General features: G+C 41.9%; 1 protein-coding gene across 22 annotated transcripts in view; it reads right to left on the bottom strand.

The window, feature by feature from the left end:
• Positions 1-21,191, bottom strand: part of NRXN3 (neurexin 3) — a 1,811,822-nt gene that overhangs the window by 913,178 nt on the left and 877,453 nt on the right. For all 22 annotated transcript variants that reach the window (XM_027552545.1, XM_027552555.1, XM_027552571.1 and 19 more), the window contains one exon: positions 13,827-13,946. In XM_027552545.1, coding sequence (XP_027408346.1) covers positions 13,827-13,946 — 120 coding nt within the window. The remainder of the gene's footprint in view (positions 1-13,826; positions 13,947-21,191) is intronic.

Here is a 21,191-nt window from a genome sequence, read left to right as displayed (position 1 = left end):
AACGCCTTTAATAACACTGAGGGTGTGTGTGGCTAAACCCGTTTGTTCTAATTCGTTCTTTTCCATGTGTTCTGTCCTCGTGATTTTTTCATGAGTCAGGGACAACAGGCATGTGTGACGATAGGTGTGTTGAACCGCAGGCCCCTTACCAAAGGCATCCTAATGGCAGGTCCCTGATGTGAGTCTTAACTAGATGACACAATTGACGCCAGCATGAGGGAGCCCCCTGGAAGTTTCAGGTAGGGAGAGGAGCTGGAAAGATGGCTCTCAAGGAAAAATAAATCCCAGGGGAGGTTGCCCTCCCCAAATAATTTTTCAGAGATAAAATCATACCCCACATATTGAGTATTCAGTTCAGATAAAAGGGACTTTCTGCCAAATATCCTGAAGAGCGGACAGATTCCTGATCTGCGACCCCCTAAGCCTCAGAAACAAAGTTATATGGATGGAAAAAAATATTTCAGAACCATTGGAAACAAACAAAAAAAACTTAAAAGAAATTTGTATTTATTCATAATGTGTATATATGCACAGGTACCTATTTGTATTTATATAAACACAGATTGATGGAGGAGCCTGGTGGGCTGCAGTCCATGGGGTCGCTAAGAGTCGGACACGACTGGGCGACTTCCCTTTCACTTTTCACTTTCATGCATTGGAGGAGGAAATGGCAACCCACTCCAGGGTTCTTGCCTGGAGAATCCCAGGGACAGTGGGGCCTGGTGGGCTGCCGTCTATGGGGTCGCACAGAGTCGGACACGACGGAAGCGACTTAGCAGCAGCAGCAGCAGCAAACAGATTTGGTTTTACTCATATAAACATATCTGGGTAAAATTGCAGCTTTACATGTAGTTGAGGACTGATTAGAAAAAGCATCCATTGAACTGACTAGGAAATAATGCCCATAGCCACATACTGTTGGTATCCATCAACGCTCCCAAGAGTGGTTACAAAGAGTTTACTAAGATTGGATGAATTCTCCCACAGAGATATAGAACTCTTGAAACCCGTGGTGTAAAAAAATCAAGAAACCTTTGTGTTTTGCATTTTCAGCACATGGTGCATTTACATTTTCCAATCATATATTATGCACTAGTTTAGGTCACCTAAAACTCAGCAGAAATTGACGAATGATATTAAAGCAGAAGAGTTCTGTCTCACTAGACCTCTAGAGGACTAGAGTGTTACAAGAAATCTCATCATGTGAAATAAACCATGACATCTCTCTAGAAGCAAATGCCACAGAAAAAAAAACTGGGACCCGGGAGGCTCCTTCCCCATACTTATGATAAGGGCTCTTTCCTTCAAACTGCAATCCACTGCAAAACTATTCTACTTCTAGATAGATTCAACTAAGTATAACAGTTTAGAAACTGCAAGGCTTTCTACTGAGAAGGGACAAGGTCAAGAGAGAAAAGAAATAAACACATCTTGACATTTTCATTTTTCATCCAAAGAAGAAAACTGCATATTGGGATGCTAATTATAATTCCTGAATGCCTAAAAGCATTCCTTCTGGCAAGAAAACACCTAGCCCTGGTAGAAATGCTATTCGTCTCATGAAAAGAATGCTAGGACCTTTGCACAACTCAGACTCTGAAAATAGGCAAGGCTCAGTTGTTCACTCAGCAAATATTGCCTGAACATCTAGTATGTGCTGGACACCATGGATAGCCTGAAACAAGGTCATATAATTGGTAACATTATGCATGTTTTTTTCTTATACTTTTATGCATTTTCCAGATTTTCATTAGTGAGCTTGTATAATCTTATAAAAAAAATGTTAAAACTAAAAAGCATCAACCATGCAACGTCCCCTCTTGTTTATATTTTTGGAGATTTGCATCAAAGATAAGTGCACAAAACCATCTACAAAAGCATCTAACGACCAAAACAAGGAGCGCCAACAGTCAGAACAGTCCCCAGCACAGAAATACTTCCACTTCCCTTAAGACTCCAAAATTTTTGTTTGAAAACACTTCTTAATTTCATTTGGCCAAGAGATATGGATCAGGCGGCAAAGATCCACAGGACAAAGGTAGGTGAGAAAACAAATGACAATCCTAGGTAAGGAAAATAAGAACAGCTGGCTGCAAGAGCCAAATCAATTCCTGTACCCACTGAGCTTAATCAAGTGCTACCAGGGAGACTGCAGGGGAAAAGCAATGGGGACCCTGTAAATGAAACTCAGATGAAGAACTGCTCGATGGAGACACATTTGCAGATGTGCAACTAGCTTGGCACAGTTTCTCTTGCCAGGGAAGACTGTTTGACTGCAGAGGGCCTGTAACTGGTGTTGCAGGATAGTCCCATATACCAAATAAATAAATGTCCTAGAATATTCTAGGCTACCAGGGCTGTCCCAGAGCTAATGCAAGCCTTACATCATCCCTAGAGGTTGCGGTTTAAATCACAGCACACTGCATGTCAGGTCAACATCCTTCCCTCTCCACTTGCCCCAGTGTCCAAGTGCAGAGACGAAGTCAAGGAAAGAGAAAACAAGCAGACACCTACTTCCAACCTCAACAGGGTAACAGTAATTGGATCTGAAACGAATGATCTGAAACAACCAAGACAAGGACAAGGGATGTTAAACTATGGAAGACGCTGGACATCAGGCAAAGGACAGTGATTCCCGAAAGGGGGAAGACAAACAAGGTGAGCCGCCAGTGCTCACTTTATGGCCTTAGGAGGACGTTTTGCACCATGGTGCAGGGCGAGAAGGAGAAGACGATGGCACCCCACTCCTGTACTCTTGCCTGGAAAATCCCACAGACGGAGGAGCCTGGTGGGCTACAGTCCATGGGGTCGCAAAGAGTCGGATACGACTGAGAGACTTCCCTTTCACTTTTCACTTTCATGCATTGGAGAAGGAAATGGCAACCGACTCCAGTGTTCTTGCCTGGAGAATCCCAGCGACGGGGGAGCCTGGTGGGCTGCCATCTATCGGGTCGCACAGAGTCGGACACGACTGAGGCGACTTAGCATCAGCAGCAGCAGCAGGGTGAGAACCCTAAGTGCAGTCCTGAAGACTCCTTCAGGTGAGGAGATGGAGCTGAGAGTCAGGAGAGAGCCAGGCAACCAGAAGGCACAGGGGCATGTGTGCCCCTTAAACACATTCCATGGAGCTAGAGAAAGCAGACATAGATGATCCCATATTGGGCGATCCCATTTATACATATCCAAGACAAGTGAAAGTAGAGAGTGAAAAAGTTGGCTTAAAGCTCAACATTCAGAAAACGAAGATCATGGCATCTGGTCCCATCACTTCATGGCAAATAGATGGGGAAACAGTGTAAACAGTGTCAGACTTTATTTTTCTGGGCTCCAAAATCACTGCAGATGGTGACTGCAGCCATGAAATTAAGACACTTACTCCTTGGAAGGAAAGTTATGACCAACCTAGATAGCATATTCAAAAGCAGAGACATTACTTTGCCAACAAAGGTCCATCTAGTCAAGGCTATGGTTTTTCCAGTGGTCATGTATGGATGTGAGAGTTGGACTGTGAAGAAGGCTGAGCGCCGAAGAATTGATGCTTTTGAACTGTGGTGTTGGAGAAGACTCATGAGAGTCCCTTGGACTGCAAGGAGATCCAACCAGTCCATTCTGAAGGAGATCAGACCTGGGATTTCTTTGGAAGGAATGATGCTAAAGCTGAAACTCCAGTACTTTGGCCACCTCATACGAAGAGTTGACTCATTGGAAAAGTCTCTGATGCTGGGAGGGATTGGGGACAGGAGGAGAAGGGGATGACAGAGGATGAGATGGCTGGATGGCATCACTGACTCGATGGATGTGAGTCTCAGTGAACTCCAGGAGTTGATGATGGACAGGGAGGCCTGGCGTGCTGCGATTCATGGGGTCGCAAAGAGTCGGACACGACTGAGCAACTGAACTGTACTAAACTGAAGAACAGACAAAACTCATGGACGCTGATAAAAATCCAAGCTGTAGTGACCTCGCAGAGGAGGAGAATGAATGACTGACAGAGGCACGAGGGATCCCTCTGGGAAGATGGAACCGTCCATTATCTTAACCAGAATGCTGGTTATATGGTTATAAATGTTTATAATAATGCACTTAAGATCTGTGCATTTTGCTGAATGAGAATTGTATACCCCGAAATATCCCCTCTAAAAAAAATGTTAACAGGAAAAAATAAGGGAAGGAAACCAAATTATATTTACTAGCTCTATTTTACAAGAAAAGATAAAGTCATTTGCATTTCTTTTGCCTCTGCATGTAAATGCTAATAAATGGAAATGTAGGAAATTATAAGTCTATATTGAAAAATACATTAAAATTGTATCTGAATATGACTAACAAGATAATATAAAATTACACTCTCTGGACCAATAGGCTCTCAGCGGATTACTGCCGTCACCATCAATAAGTAACTAGCCCAGCACACCAGAAATAAATGGATCATAATTAAACATAAGCAATAAAAATGGCCTACAAATACAGCATGCTGAAGACGGCTGAAATGAAATTAGTGAGGCCAAAGATTGTTACAACTCATAACAATTCCTGACCAGCAACAGATCCCTGAATTCTGGAGCCCATTTCTCCTTGAACCACAGGTCCAAGTATCAACTGGAATTTGTAGAAACAAATGTTACCCAGCTTTGTTTCTATGGATGGTTGTGCAAAACAAAAGCTGTAAGCAGTCCTGGCTCTTGTTGAATCTATCTGACACCATGTATTAATACCAGCAGTACAGTAGATTTTAGGCACAAAATAGTCACTTCCTGATATCAGGGGTGTTTATAAGCAAGAGTGATTCCCATGATTCCCACAAGCTAGCCACAAGCTGCATCTACAAAACTGTTCCCAAGAGTACCAGTACCATCCTCCTCACTCGAAGATGACTTTGGGTTTCACTGCATCTCCTGGCCTTCTTTCAGCAACACTGAATATCTGTGGCCCAGGAATAAAACACAGAGGCAAAGGAGAAATATTAATAAATGGGAGCATCACTTTCGGTGCTGCTCACTGGTGAATGCTTCTTTTGTATCTGCCTTCCCCCTGGATCTTGCTGATCATGGTGCCAGGCTGCTTCTCCCAGCCTTCCTGCCTTCTCTGGACTCAGTCTCTGCCTGCCTAAACCTGCCAAGCCTGTCTCAGCTTCCTCATCTGTGAAACAGGGATCAGAAGAACATCTACTTTCTCATGCTGTGTAGATGACAAAAATGACATAAATTCAGCACCATGACTGGCACACAGTGTAAGCAGTTAAAAGTAAAAGTAATGATATAAGGACAATATTCAAGGTAAATAGGATTTGTAATTTAACAGAACATAAAAAGAAAAATTATCCAAAACTTAGAAAAAAAGACTGAGAGAGACGTGTCCTTAAAATGCCTTATAGGGCTTTCAGTAAAGAATCCATCTGCAATGCAGAAGACCGCCTACAATGAAGGAAACCCAGGTTCAATCCCTGGGTCAGGAAGATCTCCTGGAGGAGGAAAAGGCAACCCACCTAGTATTCTTGCCTGGAGAATCCCATGGGCAGAGGAACCTGGCAGGCTATAGCCCATGGGGTCCTAAGAGTCGGACATGACTTAGCGACTAAACCACCACCACAGGGATGTTGTTTAACATATCCACACAAGAAATACTTAGTTTTATGGGAAAATGTATCCTTGTTTGAAATAGATATTTACTATTAATTGAAGCCCAGAGTCTATGAGATGATAATTAACCTGTAGATTCTATTCAGCAGAGATCAACTGTTCAACAGAACGTGGTGGTGGTGGTGGTTTAGCCACCAAGTTATGTCTGACTCTTGTGGCCCCGCGAACTGTAGCCGGCCAGGCTCCTCTGTCCGTGGGATTTCCTAGGCAAAAATATTGGAGTGGGTTGCTGTTTCCTTCTCCAGGGATCTTCCTGACCCAGGGGTCAGTCCAGAATCTCCAGGCAGATTCTTTATCATCTGAGCCAACAGGGAAATCCTGTTCAGAAGAATAAATAACATCAAAAGTTAAGAGCCTTTTACCCTGTGAGACATTCACCAGTTTTATACTGAACCTAAATTTGTATTTTAATATTCTTTTTAATGCCTATAAATATCCAGTTCTTCAAATAATCTTTTGTGATCTTGTTGCTTACATTTAACCATATTGTTGCTTCCCTCATTGAGGAGTTAAATAAATTTGGGCACATATTCATTCTATATTTATATGAGTTATGTTTTAACTTTATGAAAACTACATTTGTATGAGTCATGTTTTTAACTTTCTGAAAACTAGACTGAAGAGTAGCTAATAGTTCTGTAGGGACTATTACATGCCATGTCCGGAACTTCACAATTATGAATTCAACTTATCATTACAACACTCTAATAAGGTAGAACATAAAAATATCTACATTCTAGAGACACAAAGGAATTAATTAAGTAGCACCAAGGTAACACAGCCATTAAACAACACAGTCCAGATTTGAATAGATGCCATCCACTCCACATCAGCTGTCTCATCCACTCTGCTATAGGACATAAACTAAAACTGTAATAAAGTAAAAAGAAAATGGAAATCAGAAGGTGGTCAACAGAGAATGAAAATATAAATATCAGAGGCTACAGGGGATATTCTAAGTCTAAATCTTTAATACCTAAAGATCTTCTAACTTCATGGCCTCATCTGAGTATTAGAAACAACTAAAGTGTTCTAAATTTCAGAATAGGATAAAATTAATAACCAGGAACACAGAGCTTATCTTTTCCAAGTCTATGTGCTGAGCTGTGCTCTACTGCTCAGTCGTGTCCAACTCTTTGCGACCCCATGGACTGCAGCCCACCAGGCTCCTCTGTTCATGAGGATTCTCCAGGCAGGAATACTGGAGTGGGTTGCTATGCCCTCCTCTGGGGGGCTCGAACCCAGGTCTCCCACATTGCAGGTGGATTTTTTCCGTCTGAGCTGAAGCCCTTTCCAAGTCTATGCCATGCTATGCTAAGTCACTTCAGTCGTGCTGGCTCTGTGCAACCCCAGAGATGGCAGCCCACCAGGCTTCCCTGTCCCTGGGACTCTCCAGGCAAGAACACTGGAGTGGGTTGCCATTTCCTTCTCCAATGCACAAAAGTGAAAAGTGAAAGTGAAGTCGCTCAGTCGTGTCTGACTCTTAGCAACCCCATGGACTGCAGGCTACCAGGCTCCTCCGTCCATGGGATTTTCCAGGCAAGAGTACTGGAGTGGGATGCCATTGCCTTCTCCGTTCCAAGTCTATATTCTTATATAATTCAGTTGTCTGAGAAGACTTGCGCAGCTGAAATTTTAAGTCCTCTAGTCTAGCAACTAGTGCTGATGCTCTCTGTGCTTATTTCTAATAAGGACTAAGTAGCAGCAAATCTAATGATAATGTGACTTTTCATGTCAAACAAACCTGGGTTCAAGTGCTGACTCAGCCAGTTCCTGTGTGACTGCAGTTTTCCCATTGTAGAAATCAGGACCAGAGAAGAAGAGTATTTCTTCAGGAATTTGGAGTGACTAGGGCTTCCCTGGTGGCTCAGACAGTAAAGAATCTGCCTGCAGTGCGGGAGCTCCGGGCTTGAACCCTGATTTGGAAAGACCCCCTGGAGAAGGTTATGGCTACCCAGTCCAGTACTCTTGCCTAGAAAATCCCATGGACGGAGGAGCCTGGCGGGCTACAGTCCATGGGGTCACGAAGAGCCAGACACGACTGAGCGACTAACACACTTGGGATGACCAAAGGGATGACATCTTTAAAGGTCACAGCAGAATGTCAGGAACAAAACAAAGAATTGACAAGTAGCAAATACTATTAGATATATTAAAACCTATTACTGCTCCTGTTTACTAAGTACTGATCACACCCCTTGTACTGTAACAAAAGAAGCTAAGTGACTAATTCAATTTCATCATGATAGAGTTAGAATTGGCATTTAAAGCAATTTGATTCTAAAGCTGATTAACCTAATGACTATGCTATGAAGTTTTTTATAATGCAATGTTATATACATTACAAATCAACCTTTTAAAAATATGGTTTATTATAATTAAATTTCCAAGATAAAGGTCTACCAATGGTTCAGTGAAATACGATGTGGACCCTATTAGGGTTATTTATACCCAGGACTCAGCAAGAGATTCAACACACCAGGGGCTTCTTTTCCAATGACCTGGGCACCATCACACACATTCTACTAAAGGAAATTAGGAAATCTAATTGTTTTTATACTTTGAAAATGCATGTTGTGCAATAAGAGCACAAACTTTAACCTGAGTGTAAGTTTACCCACACAAATGCTTAGAATAAAGACGGGAAAGAAATCTGGCAACAGCATTTTCTATAGAGGTAATAGAGGGAGCTGAATCCACATAATATCGGAATACTGTCTTCTGACCTGGTGCCAGAATAGACAGGAATTGAAGGAGAGATTCTCTGGGAGAAAATGACTGTCTCAGAATGGGAGCCCTGAGATCTGTGGCAGGAGTGACAGCCAGCTGAAGACCCCAAGGAGAATCAGTCACTCTCTTATTCACTCAGCACATGCCGACTCTTTACTCAGCACACGCTGACTGCTACAGGCTCTGTGCTGTCCCACAGGGAGACAGAGGGTAGGAGCCAGCCTATCTCAGAGAGCTCACCCCACCCAGACACCCACCCTTTAGAACTACACTCTGAAGGCTTAACCACCAAAGGGAAGGAAGGCTTCCTTCCAGGTTCCTTGGAGTCCACTGAAGAAGGGCCAGCCAAGCCCCATCCCTGACCCAAGAGGCTTCCAGAACTTCCTCCAACTCAAGGAGGGTGTCCTTCCCACACAGCTCCAGCCTTCTCCCAACCAAAGGTCGGGGCTTTGAAAGTCCCCCGTGCTCTGATGGGGACAGGTGTGGGCACACGGGTTTACTCACAGGTAGAATACCTGCGCAAGAGGAGGCCCATGTATTTGCAAAAGGTTAGGGGGAGAAAAAAACATGGGAGGAAATAGCCAGAACATTAACAGTGACTGTACTTTATTTCTCTGTGCTTGGCGGAATGCGGCCTTACCTACCCAACCCTAGTTCATGTCATATTTGCTTAGGAAGCACTTGCATATTTTCCAAGACTCATTTGTCAATGAAAACTTTTCTAAAGGCAGTAGCTCTCCAAGATGGAGTCTCAGCCCCAGGGAGGGTTGATCCCCTTCCACTTTATGACTTCTATTTACCGTTCGTATTTCTATTCAAGCACTTTCATACGTATCTTCCCCCACTAGACTGTAATGTCTTTAAGAACAGGATGGATGTTATTCATGATCCTATCTGCAAATTAGAAATGTCCGGTGAGTGAATAAATGAATAAATGATAAAGTGTGTTCTAAGCAGAAGATAGAGGCCTTGACTGAGAACTTCTCAAATATGGCCTATTTGCTGGACAGGCAAAGCCTGAAAACAGAGGCAAGGAGCAAACACATCACCAAAATCATGGACATATTGTAGTATGATATCCGTGGAAATTAGTGCTCTACATACAACATAGGCTGGTAACACAATGCCAGGGTACCTATATGAACTCAAGAGACAGAACTAACACACACACGTCTGTCCCCTTGTTTGTGCACTAAATTATGTGTATATTATTCATTTTTCGGAAGCCTGAATGGGAAATGTGTTTTTAACAGATGTAGTCAATACACCCACCTACATTAAAAAATAAATAAACCCACACAATAAATAAAAAGGCCAATCGATAGCCAACAGTGCTGCTCAACAGCCACTCCAGCAGAAAACTGTCTGAAAAGGTGCCTCACACACCACTGTCTGCACGATCCATAGCTGCTTGCTATTGATTTGTTGCAAGCAAAGAGCATCTGTTATCACATGCCAGTGTGAACCCACCATTTCTCCAAGTAGCTCTCAGTCTACCTTGAGCAACATCGTACACGTAGCTGGCTGAAGGTGGGCTGAGAACCCATGTTCATTCCTTTCTCTTCACCCCCACAAAACCATTATAAACACTCAATTTATAAATCCAAGAACTTGACGTGGGGACTCACATGACACAGACGGCCCCGTGTTCATTTCTCCGGGGCACAGACACAACTGCGAGATTCCAAAATCGCAGACAACGCTAAAGAGTTGTCATGAACAGGCCTAAAAGTAACGAGGTGGTGAGGATAGATGTGAGGTGTTCAACGTTGGTGTTTTCAACAAGCCCTCCCCAATGATCACTTTTTTGCATACGTGTGGGAATGCACGAGTGGGCTGGGTTTTGTGTGACACTGTGTGGCATCGTGAAGGAGAGAGGAAGCCAACAACAGGCTGCCAGTGGAAGCGGCATTGCCACTCCACACGGGAAAGGGGTTTTGGATTCTCCTGATGGTGCAAGGGCTGCAGGATACTAGAACTGCCCTGATTCTCAGCCCTGATTTAAAAATACCAATAAGAACCCAATATCCAAAAGGAATCTCCTTACCAGGACCTGTAAAAGGTTCCTATCTTTTGTTGTTTTTAAAATGTAGCCCCTACAACATGTCATCAAGTTGGATGCAGCTGGTGCTTACTCTCAGGGCAATCAGCCCCCTCGGCTTTGAATGTTTCCGAACAGAAGACTTTCTTTGGAGCATGTTACTTGTGTGTCCTTCCAAAGATCTTACTGGGTCCTACAGGAACTCAAAATTGCATCTGGGATGAGTGTGCCTGCTGTAGTTTCAAAACAGCCTGAAACATCACTTAACAAAACTATGATTTTACCATTATGTGAAACGGTGGATGCCTTAAAACTAGGTAAGACAATTAATAAATCAATTACACTTGCGTCTCCAATCAGACGATTTCTATTTTCTACTCTGTGGAGTTGGTGATGGACACGGAAGCCTGGTGTGCTGCAGTCCATGGGGTCACAAAGAGTCAGACATGACCGAGTGACTGAACTGAACTGACCAGCCTCAGAGAACACATGCCGTTCTTTGACAACCACTTATATCAGTTTTACAGCTATCTTTATAAGGATGAACCAGAAATTTACCCCATGGCCTCCATCAATCCACATTGCTCTCACAAAGAATGAGAGAATAAAGTTAAAACCATCCAGGCTTGGTCTACTCATACTAAAGGAGGCACAGTTTTTAAATGTAAATTCTACTTATGGAGGCCATTTCTATGTGACAGCACCCTGAAACTGTCAAGCAAATGTCAAATTGAGCAAACAGGCAAGAAATAACAAAAGTTACAAGTGATAGAACCAACGCTAGAAGAAGTGAGTGAGACTCTAAAATGCAAACATGATGTAATCAACTTTTCTACATATGATGAGCTGAGCATCTTACTTTGGAAAATATCTTAGCCTAGTCATTTCCCTATTGAACAAGTTTCGATTCTTGGATTTGCAATAACTAATTGAGATGTTTTCATTTCTATCTGCTATCCTGAGAAACCACTCATGGAAACTTATTCAAACATCTCCCCTGTGAAATGAAACTATCTCCTGCCATACCAACAAACAAGAAATGTCACAGCGACCAGCGATTCCTGGCCTCCAAATGTGAATGAGGGCTCCCAAAGCCACAATCCAGCGGATGCTACCACCTCCCAACGGTGGTTGCTGAGGAGCCAGGGGAATGCAAGCACCAAGGTGAACAAGGAAAGAGGATTGACCCAAGATAGCTGAGCTCCATAGGGAAGAAATGGATTCAGTGAGCCCAGAGGCTTGCGTGTCCCCATACAGAGAACGCCAAGTTCCTTAACTTAATACTTGACCTTCGATGACAACGCCCCATTTCCCCTCCTGGTTCCTTGGACCAGTTTTCTCTGAGCTACTGACATGCTGTGTCTGGTCCACTCTCCAAGAGGAGAACAGGCAAGAAGACTCTTTCAAGGATTTGGGCTCAGAAGTCTTTAACAATCAAAAATTCCACTGCATTGTTTACAGGATAAAATTCAAAATACATTACCCTCAGCCTGGATGTCTTAAAACGTTTTTGGAGGATGAGGATCTACTGCCACAAAAGAAACACTGACCTTTCCCAGGACTGGTTCTGGTACTTCACGACACATTGACAAATTGCTCAGGTCAGATAATGCAATAGTCCTCATCCCAGACTGAGGTACAATCTGTTCTTGACAAAGTCAAAAACAATCATAGAAAACTGGAGAGGATCCTGGTTGATTTTTAGCAGCAAACCATGCCTGGTGCAGGTGGCAGAAAGGAACATGTCAGCAAGAGAAAAATGCATACATACCTTCTGAAGACTGTGTCTATTCACCGCCGTTAGAGAACTTACCTTTCACCCTTTCCTGTGTGCAGTCTCTTCCTGATCACGTTCTACCGGAAGTGATATGTATGTATGTGTAATATGGAATAAACTTGTGAGGATAAAGAAGCATTATGCTACCACTTAGGAAAAAAGTCTCCCATGCAGACAAATTGGAGGAAAAAGAGCATACAGCACAATTGCTCAGGGACCCTGGATGGGTCTATCGCTGCCTGTTTCAGAGTGAAACAGTATTTCCAAATCATAAACATGGAAATAGGACTTGCAATAACACCAAATAATTGGAGAGCCATCTAATGCCAAAATTTTCTGCAAAGAATGTGTTCTTTGAAGTATAAATACAGAGGCAAACGCTTACATCTAGATCAACGAGTTTCAAAAAATTTTCTCTCTACATATCCAGATTCCCCACTTATTTTTCCTTAGTGTGTCTTAAGTGACTGACAGAATACACAGACAAAAAAAACAGCTACTAAAAAACAAAAATGGAAACCAGGACGAGAGATTACTACAGACTTGATCAAAGTTGAGATGTGAGGAATCCAGGAAAACCAAATAGACACATTAGAGACAGCACTGTGATTGGCACCCACTCCCACCTGCACAAACTGTAATACAACTTTAGTATTTGTTCATATCGCATTATGCATCTTTTTTACCAAACCAATTAACAGCACCTATGAGTTCAGATTATAAAAATAAACTCCTACCATGAAGGCTGCCTTTAGAAAAGCAGAAGGTCAGCAGGACCTAGTAAGTCAGGGCTTTTCAACAAATCTCTTTGCAATAGAGATGCAGAAATTTCCAGTGTTTGCTCATCAGTGGCCACATTGGAAGGAAGCAGAGATACCTGTTACAGACTCCCACAGAACGTAAGTATGAATATTTCCACCATAAGCGCTAGAATTGCCTTTATGAAATCAGTCTTCTCCTAGAATGAAAACGGCTGATGCACCCAAAGCTTCACTAGTGGACAAAAATAGCAAGTGGCTGTCTTCCAATATGAAGCGAATACACAGATACATACATATAAACGTACTGGCAAAATAGAAATGCGTATATAAACAGAATGACTATGCACATATAAACTAAACAGATATCAATACATTTATCCAGAAGGAATCTCTGCCTACATTTGAAAGACCCTTCAGAATGTGTTAAACATTTCTAGTTGGAAAAAAATAATAAACTCTTAATGTCTTCATCATTTGGAAGGCCTAAGAAATTCCCTAAACTCAGACTTTCTGAGAAAATAGCTGTATTCCTTAATATCCTCTACGTTATGTTAGTGAGAGAGTCTCAAAACTGTTACCCAGATGATTTAATTAATGGAAAACTGAACTCCTTAGAACAAAAATATTGTCTTAATTGTTTTGTCAAAGGTAATCTAAAGAAAAATAGGGAGGACGTATGGATAAACATCTGGTATGGTTGAACAAGAAATGTCTCTGCTCTTCCACAAGAAAATTAGCTTTCTATTTTCCAAGTTTCTGGATGAGCAAACTGCTTATGAATTGTTCAGAAGAGTCATTCTTTTACCTAATGTTCCTTAAGGTTTCTCCAAACCTCTGAACTCTTTGAAAATATCCCAATATGAAAAAGCTGTACTCACGATCATTGCACTGGTTTCCAGAATAGGAGGTCATGGAACAGTCGCAGGTGAAGCCTTCCCACTGCTGCATACAGACCCCCTGGTTGGCGCATGAATCCTCCTGGCAGGTGGTACTTGGTCCTAGTAATTCATAAGAAGAGCAGGGAAGAAGAAAAAAGGAGAGAGAGAGAGAGAGGTGTTCAAACTAATCAAATTCAAAGCCATCACCTGAATTTACTCTTCCCAAGCCCCAAAACATTCAAAGACACCACTGCCAAGAATATCAGTTCTATATCATGCAAGAAAAAAGTCACTGTATATTTACAAAAGACAACAAACACACACTTAGCCACAAAGTATCAACAGTGACACACGGAAGGGAGAGGGCTGAACACACTGTTCTCTTTCTGGCAGACTCTGCAAAAGAGCTTCGTCTCTACCATTCAACTAGAAAGATACCTCATTCGGAGCATGGTCTTTCTAAATGGAGAATGCTAAAGCAGAAAGATGCACTCCCATGATCCTTGTGAATTAAGGCATGAAAGTTCTTTACAGCCTACCCCGGGACGCTAGGAAGGTGTTTGATGAGAATGAAGAGGAGGAGGAGGATACAGCAGCCAACATACATCGATGTTTTGGGGGTGACAAGCACTGGATGATAAGCACTGTGTCTACATTATCTCACAAAGCTTGCCAGTGACCCTAAAAATGTAAGTAATGGTGATTACCTCCATACCACAGATTTAAAAAACTAAGCTCATGAAGTAAAAGAGTTTACCCAAGGTCACACATTTGATTATTAAAGGATCCTGATGTTCAATTTAGGGAAATTAACTCTGAGACTAACTACCTCACAGGTTCTTAAAGCATAGTTTCAGACCAGCTTCACCTAGGAAGTTGATGGGCTGTGCTTAGTCACTCAGTCACCTCTGACTCTTTGCAACCCCTTGGACTGTTTAGAGGAATGCAAATTATTAGGCCCCAGCCCTGATCTACTGAATTAGAAATAGCATGGAGGGAGTGGCAGAAAACTGTGTTTGCACAAGCTTCTAGGATTTGGGGGTGCAAAGCTCTTTAAGAGAAGGGAATGGCAACCCACTCCAGTATCATAGCCTGGAGAAGTCTATGGACAGAGGGGCCTGGCAGGCTACAGTGTATGGGGTCAAAAAGAGTCAGACACGACTCAGTGACAAACACTTTCACTTTCTTTCAACAGGAAATACCTTACTATTCAGGATATTCATGAGTTTTCCAGAAAGTCACAAGGGAGGTGAGCCCACTGACTCATCAAATGTATTAGTCAGGATCTGATGCAAAAATCCACTTGACCCAGTAAAAATATATCCACTGCGGTAAATGAATATTCACAATTCCCAGGCACAGAATGTTGAAATGTAAACATATCGGGTCCAAGGATGCATGTTCAAAAGAGATGCATGACTACAGAGGGTTTGTCTTCTGGGTGGCAAGACTTTTTGTATTTATCCATGAAGAATGGACGCAGTACAGACCATCGCTCCTAACACAAAACTATTGAGATACGACATAAGAAAGTTCAAGACAATTACTAGCACTGGGGGAGCAGCATGGCTGCTGGGTTTCTGCGGCTCCTAAATGCCATGTAGTTCCCCCATGCGGAGATGAAAGGAGGTTCATGGTCATGTTCTCAGTGGGTCTTCAACTTGAGCATTGTGTAGGACAAGGCTTATTAACAATAGCAAATCAGGACGGCTTCTTTCAAAGGATAAAAGCTTCTGAGAAGTCCACGGGGCTCCCTGACCAAACAGCTCTCACCAGACAATGGGCTAGTAATTCAATTGTGCTCAAGAATCAGAAACACATGGAAGGCTTTGCCTTGAAAGACAGCAGACCAGCAAAAACTTGAGGGAAACAATAATCCTTTGCAGGTTCATTGAATCTGAAGACAAAAGTTTTCCCATGCCTCTCTCTTTCCCTTTAGCCAAATTTTAGTCATTTTCCAAGGATCAGCTAAAATGACTCTGGGATATTGAATATTCCCCAGTAACTTTAGACAACAATTCTCCCATTTCTTAGTGGCCACGGCACGTATCATGTACATCACTACCGTTTATATATGACAATATTTAACATTTTATTGCACATGGCGCTGTACTCACTTACACAATCCTCTAACTCACATTTTTTACTAGTTGTCCCCAAAAGATGGAATGCTACCTACAGTTAGAAAGCGCGTTCTATGCTTTTGGTTATGTCCTTGCTGCACCAAGTGTGGTGCCCAATGCAGAGAATATGTTTCAGTAAATGTGGAACTGATCTGATCCATACTTCCAAAACTGGAGTGTGGGGGAATGCAGCTCTGCAAAGGGAGAAAAAAGTTCCATTTGTCAAAGGTTGGTCAGGAATTCCATACAGAGGGAATTACAGGTCATTTCCAAATTGCACAAGAATGTGCTCTGCATTCATTAGGTGAAAGTCAAAGTCGCTCAGTTGTGTTCAACTCTTTGCAACCTCTTGGACTATAGTCTGTGGAATTCTCCAGGCCAGAATACTGGAGTGGGTAGCCTTTCCCTTATGCAGGGGATCTTCCCAACCCAGGAATCGAACCAGGGTCTCCTGCATTGCAGGTGGATTCTTTACCCGCTGATGCATTAAGGGGCAAGTGCTATTCAGAATCAGATAATCCTCAAAGACTGACTGCATGGTAATCCTCTCAAGAACCAGGGAGATTTCAGGGTTTCAGCAAGGACCAGAAGGATCCGCAATGATTTGTTCATCTGAGTCTGAGTCCTACTTTCTTTCCTGGGTGAGATCCCAGGGTCCCCCGCCTCCTCCTCCAGCCTCATTTCCTACTGTTCGTTCACCTGCACACACCAAGCTCTCTTCCTTCTGATTTCTCACCACACAATGATGCTCAGAGTCTGGGCACCTAGTCAGTGGCCCCTGCATGCCCTGGGGGCTTGTGAGAAATGCATGTTTTCAGACCCCACCCAGACCTATTGCCTGGAGGCAGGGCTCAGGAATCAGAGGCAAGACTAGTCCTTTGGGTCATTCTGAGGTTGCTCAGTTTTAGGACCACACAGTACCCCCACCCCCAACCCGAACATTTCAAGACCACCCCTGCCTTCAAGTCTGCCGCTGTTGCTCAACCCACAGACTGAAATGTCCTTCCTACAGAACTTCAGATAACTGACTCGTTTCCTTCTTTAAGTTGCAGCTCAAAATGGGCTTTCTTCAGACTCTCCTATTTGAGGAAGTCCCCATCAGGATTTCATTTACTTTCCAGCCTGTTTCCCTCTTTATTTAATTCACAACAACATCATGGACAGTAATAAATTATTTATTACGTTCTTTCCTGTCTATCTCATCCTGGTGGAATATGAGTCCCTTGAAGGCAGACACCTTGCTTGTCTTGCTCACTTTTTATTTCTCTAATTTCTGATAAAGTATTTGGCATAAAATAAGGGCTCAAAAATATTATTGAATGAAAGGAAGAACAAGAGAATCAAAAAATAAAGGGTTAAAATTCTTTCGTGACTTAAAGAAAACCTGTGGTTTTCCTAACTAATAATTTATCCACCAAACTTAACAACTCATATAAGCAATTTTCTATTTGGAACCAAATGTTTTGGGGGTAGTGGTGGTGGCGGTGGTGGTATTTAATTGACCACATTTCCTCCTCTAATTTAACTATTAGACTCATTCAATCTCAGCAGATGTTGGGACAGACTCTTGGGTTGCCAGTGCCCAGGAAAAGCATGCGGTAACTGTGCTGAATGAGTGTGAGCTGAGACTAGACTGAAAAATACTTTCTGAATAGCAATATAAGCTCCTTTCTTTATTTCAAACTCGTTATGTATATCCTTTCCTGAATAGACTGTATCTTATATGTGTATCTGTTTTCCATATTCTCACAGTGTCTTCCAAATTGAGAGACAGAAAGAGAGAAGAAAGAGAGAAACATTGGAGAAACAGATAAAGGAAAAGAAAAAACTTTAACAATGCTTCCAATTGCACACCCACTGAAATAATTCAATCTTATGCAAATCAAAGGATATAACAATAACAAAGTAGGGCAATTACCCAGCACTTATCTACGTAGAATGGTTCACGTATTTATTCTTTGTAAACACAGGATAAAGCAATTATAAGTATTAAAGAATCAGAAAGAAAAAAAAAAAAAAAAAACAGGAATGATCTTCTCATGGAAGACACCCAGAACTTCAAAAATAAAAGAATTCTTTGACCGTTGATCAAATTGGAAGGCAAGGATTTCAGAAAAGTGAATTAAATCACAGATCCAGTTACGTGTGTTTTGTTTTGTTTTGATTTGTGCTGGGTCCCACAGGGAATAAGAAGCAGGATGAGGTCTCAAACCTAGGTGTGCAAACACCACAACTGACCTCTATGGACATCAATAAACTTGTGTGTGTGTGGGTGTGTGTGGGTGTGTGTGGGTGTGTGTTGCTATTAGATTAACAAGAGTAACTTAAGGTACTTTTAACCTAAAACCAGAGAAAGATAACTTTTTAAATGTAAGAATGTGGCTGTTTTAACAACAAAAATTTTCAAATCCTATTTCAATTCAAAATCCAGTTAAAAATAAACAGGACAATCTAGCTTTGTCTAAGTACACAGACAAACATCTGTATCAAATGCATATAATAATAAAGATAATAGATCTTCCTAAAGACAATAATCCTACCTAAAACATTCTTCCAAATAAACCTAAAATTTAAGATACAGTAGGATAATATAAACTTTTGGAATTATATATTTAGAAAGTTTTTCAATTATTATTAACAATAACTTCAAATTGCGCTAAGGCTGCAGGGAACCCCTGCATAGGGATGGTGCATTTAATATGTAATTAATGCTCACTAAAATAGTCACATATTCTTTTGAGAAAAGATAGTGACTTTTCTTTGTGTAGTAGGGAAAGTGACAAGGCAACAGAAAGAGATGCATGAAAAGACTAAACAAGTTGTCAATGATGTTAGTAGGTACTCCGGTTTTAACTCCCATCTCGGTTTTTAGTTTATGGAGAAGCATCACATTATGTCTTTGTTCTTTATTTTTTTCAGGTGAAAACTCTGATGGCTGCCACAAATTTCTCATCATTCTGCTTGAACCTGGGATTTTCTTTTTAAGAACTGTCCCAGACAGTCATTTCATGCCTGTTATTGCTAAAATCTACCTCTGCTGTAAATGCAAACTTACTCAGTCACCTCCTCTTCACGGTCCAGAAAATCAAAAGTTGACAGACTGCCTTTTATTACTTGCAGGTCCTTGAGACAGAACTGCTGTTGGAAGCACAGGACACTCGTATTGGAGTGAATTTCTGTTATTGCCGAGGAGGACTTAACCAAATCTATGCCTCAAACATTCCGATTTTAAACAGGTAAACAACCAGCACTAGCTGGTTCTGGCCATAATGGAAAGGTGGGCTTGGTGATGATACATCTGGTCTGATTCCCAATATGCATTTATTCTAAAGGGCTAAGGCTGGTAGCCCACTAGTGGGCACCTGGAGCAGTTGGTTTAACAAGATTCATCATCTTTAATCACACAGCATAAGGCATCTGCACAGTGGGATTACAACCTCAATGTGAAGCATCACAAGAGTAAAACACTGTGCCAATCAAAGGATTTGCTGGCCCATATAAAGCACAACTGACATGGGAGGGAACCATAGGGAGCTGCCATGGGCTGCCTACAATGATATCATCCAGCTCCAATTTTATTTCCTACTTCTGTAAGTTCATAAACCTTTCCAATTTACAGTTTTAATTTGCTTCACAGAGGAAGGCTGACCAAGCAGTAATTGAGTGGGAAGAAAAACAAAAAGAAAGAACAAAGAAAAGGAAGATGAAGACATGTAGATTTAACAAGGCCAGGAATCAAAGGCCACTGGAGATACAGAATTCATGAGGGCATCTTGGTTCCAACCAATTGCATACTTGTGCGTATGTGTGTGTGTGTGTGTGTGTATGAAAGACTCTTACCAGCTTCCTGATCAATCTACAGCCTCTACTGCTAAGTAAAAGAACCAAAAGTGTCAAGGCTTCCTGAGAAGTATTCTTGACATTCAGTTCAGTTCAGTCCAAAAGTCATGTCCGACTCTTTGCAACCCTGTGGACCGCAGTAAGCCATGGCTTTCCTGTCCATCACTAAGTTCTGAAACTTGCTCAAACTCATATCCACCAAGTCAGTGAAGCCATCCAACCATCTCATCCTCTGTCTTCCCCTTCTCCTCCTGCCTTCAATCTTTCCCAACATCAGGGTCTTTTCAAACGAGTCAGTTCTTCGCATCAGGTGGCCAAAGCACTGGAGCTTCAGCTTCAGCATCTGTCCTTCCAATGAATATTCAGGACTGATCTCCTTTAGGATGGACTGGTTTAATCTTCTTAGAATCCAAGGGACTAAGAGTCTTCTCTAACACCACAGTTCAAAAGCATCAATTCATTGGCACTCAGCTTTCTCTATGGTCAAACTCTTACATCCATACATGACTACTGGAAAAATCATAGCTTTAACTAGACAGCCCTTAGTCGGCAAAGTAATGTCTCTGCTTTGTAATATGCTGTCTAGATTGGTCATAGCTTTTCTTCCAAGGAGCAAACATCTTTGCATTTCATGGCTGCAGTCACCATCTGCAGTGATTTTGAAGTCCAAGAAAATAAAGTCTGTCACTGTTTCCATTGTTACCGCATCTATTTGCCATGAAGTGATGGGACCAGATGACATAATCTTTGTTTTTTGAATGTTGAGTTTTAAGCTAACTTTTTCACTCTCTCCTTCCACTTTAATCAAGAGGCTCTGTAGTTCCTCTTCACTTTCTGCCATATGAGTGGTGTCATCTGCGTATCTGAGGTTATTGATATTTCACCTGGCAATCTTCATTCCAGATCGTGCTTCATCCCGCCTGGCTTTTCGCATGGTGTACTCTGCATATAAGTTAAATAAGCAAGATGACAATATGCAGCCTTGACATACTCCTTTCCCCTCTGGAACCAGTCAGTTGTTCCATGGCTGGTTCTAATTGTTGCTTCTTGACCTGCATACAGATTTCTCAGGAGGCAGCTAAGGTGGTCTGGTATTCCAATCTCCTTAAGAATTTTCCACAATTTGTTGTGATCCACACAGAGACTTTAGTGTAGTCAATGAAGCAGAAGTAGACGTTTTTCTGGCATTCTCTTCCTTTTTTCTATGAACCAAGGGATGTTGGCAGTTTGATCTTGGTTCCTCTGCCTTTTCTAAATCCAGCTTGAACATCTGGAAGTTCTTGACTCATGTACTGTTTCAACAGCCTAGTTTGGAGAATTTTGAGCATTACTTTGCTAGCATGTGAAATGAGTGTGATTGTGTGGTAGTTTGAACATTCTTTGGCATTACCTTTCTTTGGGA

The sequence above is a fragment of the Bos indicus x Bos taurus genome, chromosome 10, assembly GCF_003369695.1.
Source record: "Bos indicus x Bos taurus breed Angus x Brahman F1 hybrid chromosome 10, Bos_hybrid_MaternalHap_v2.0, whole genome shotgun sequence".
NCBI classification, from domain to species: Eukaryota; Metazoa; Chordata; class Mammalia; order Artiodactyla; family Bovidae; genus Bos; species Bos indicus x Bos taurus.
Note: the sequence above shows the minus strand (reverse complement) of the source record. Positions and strands in the feature narration are given on the sequence as shown.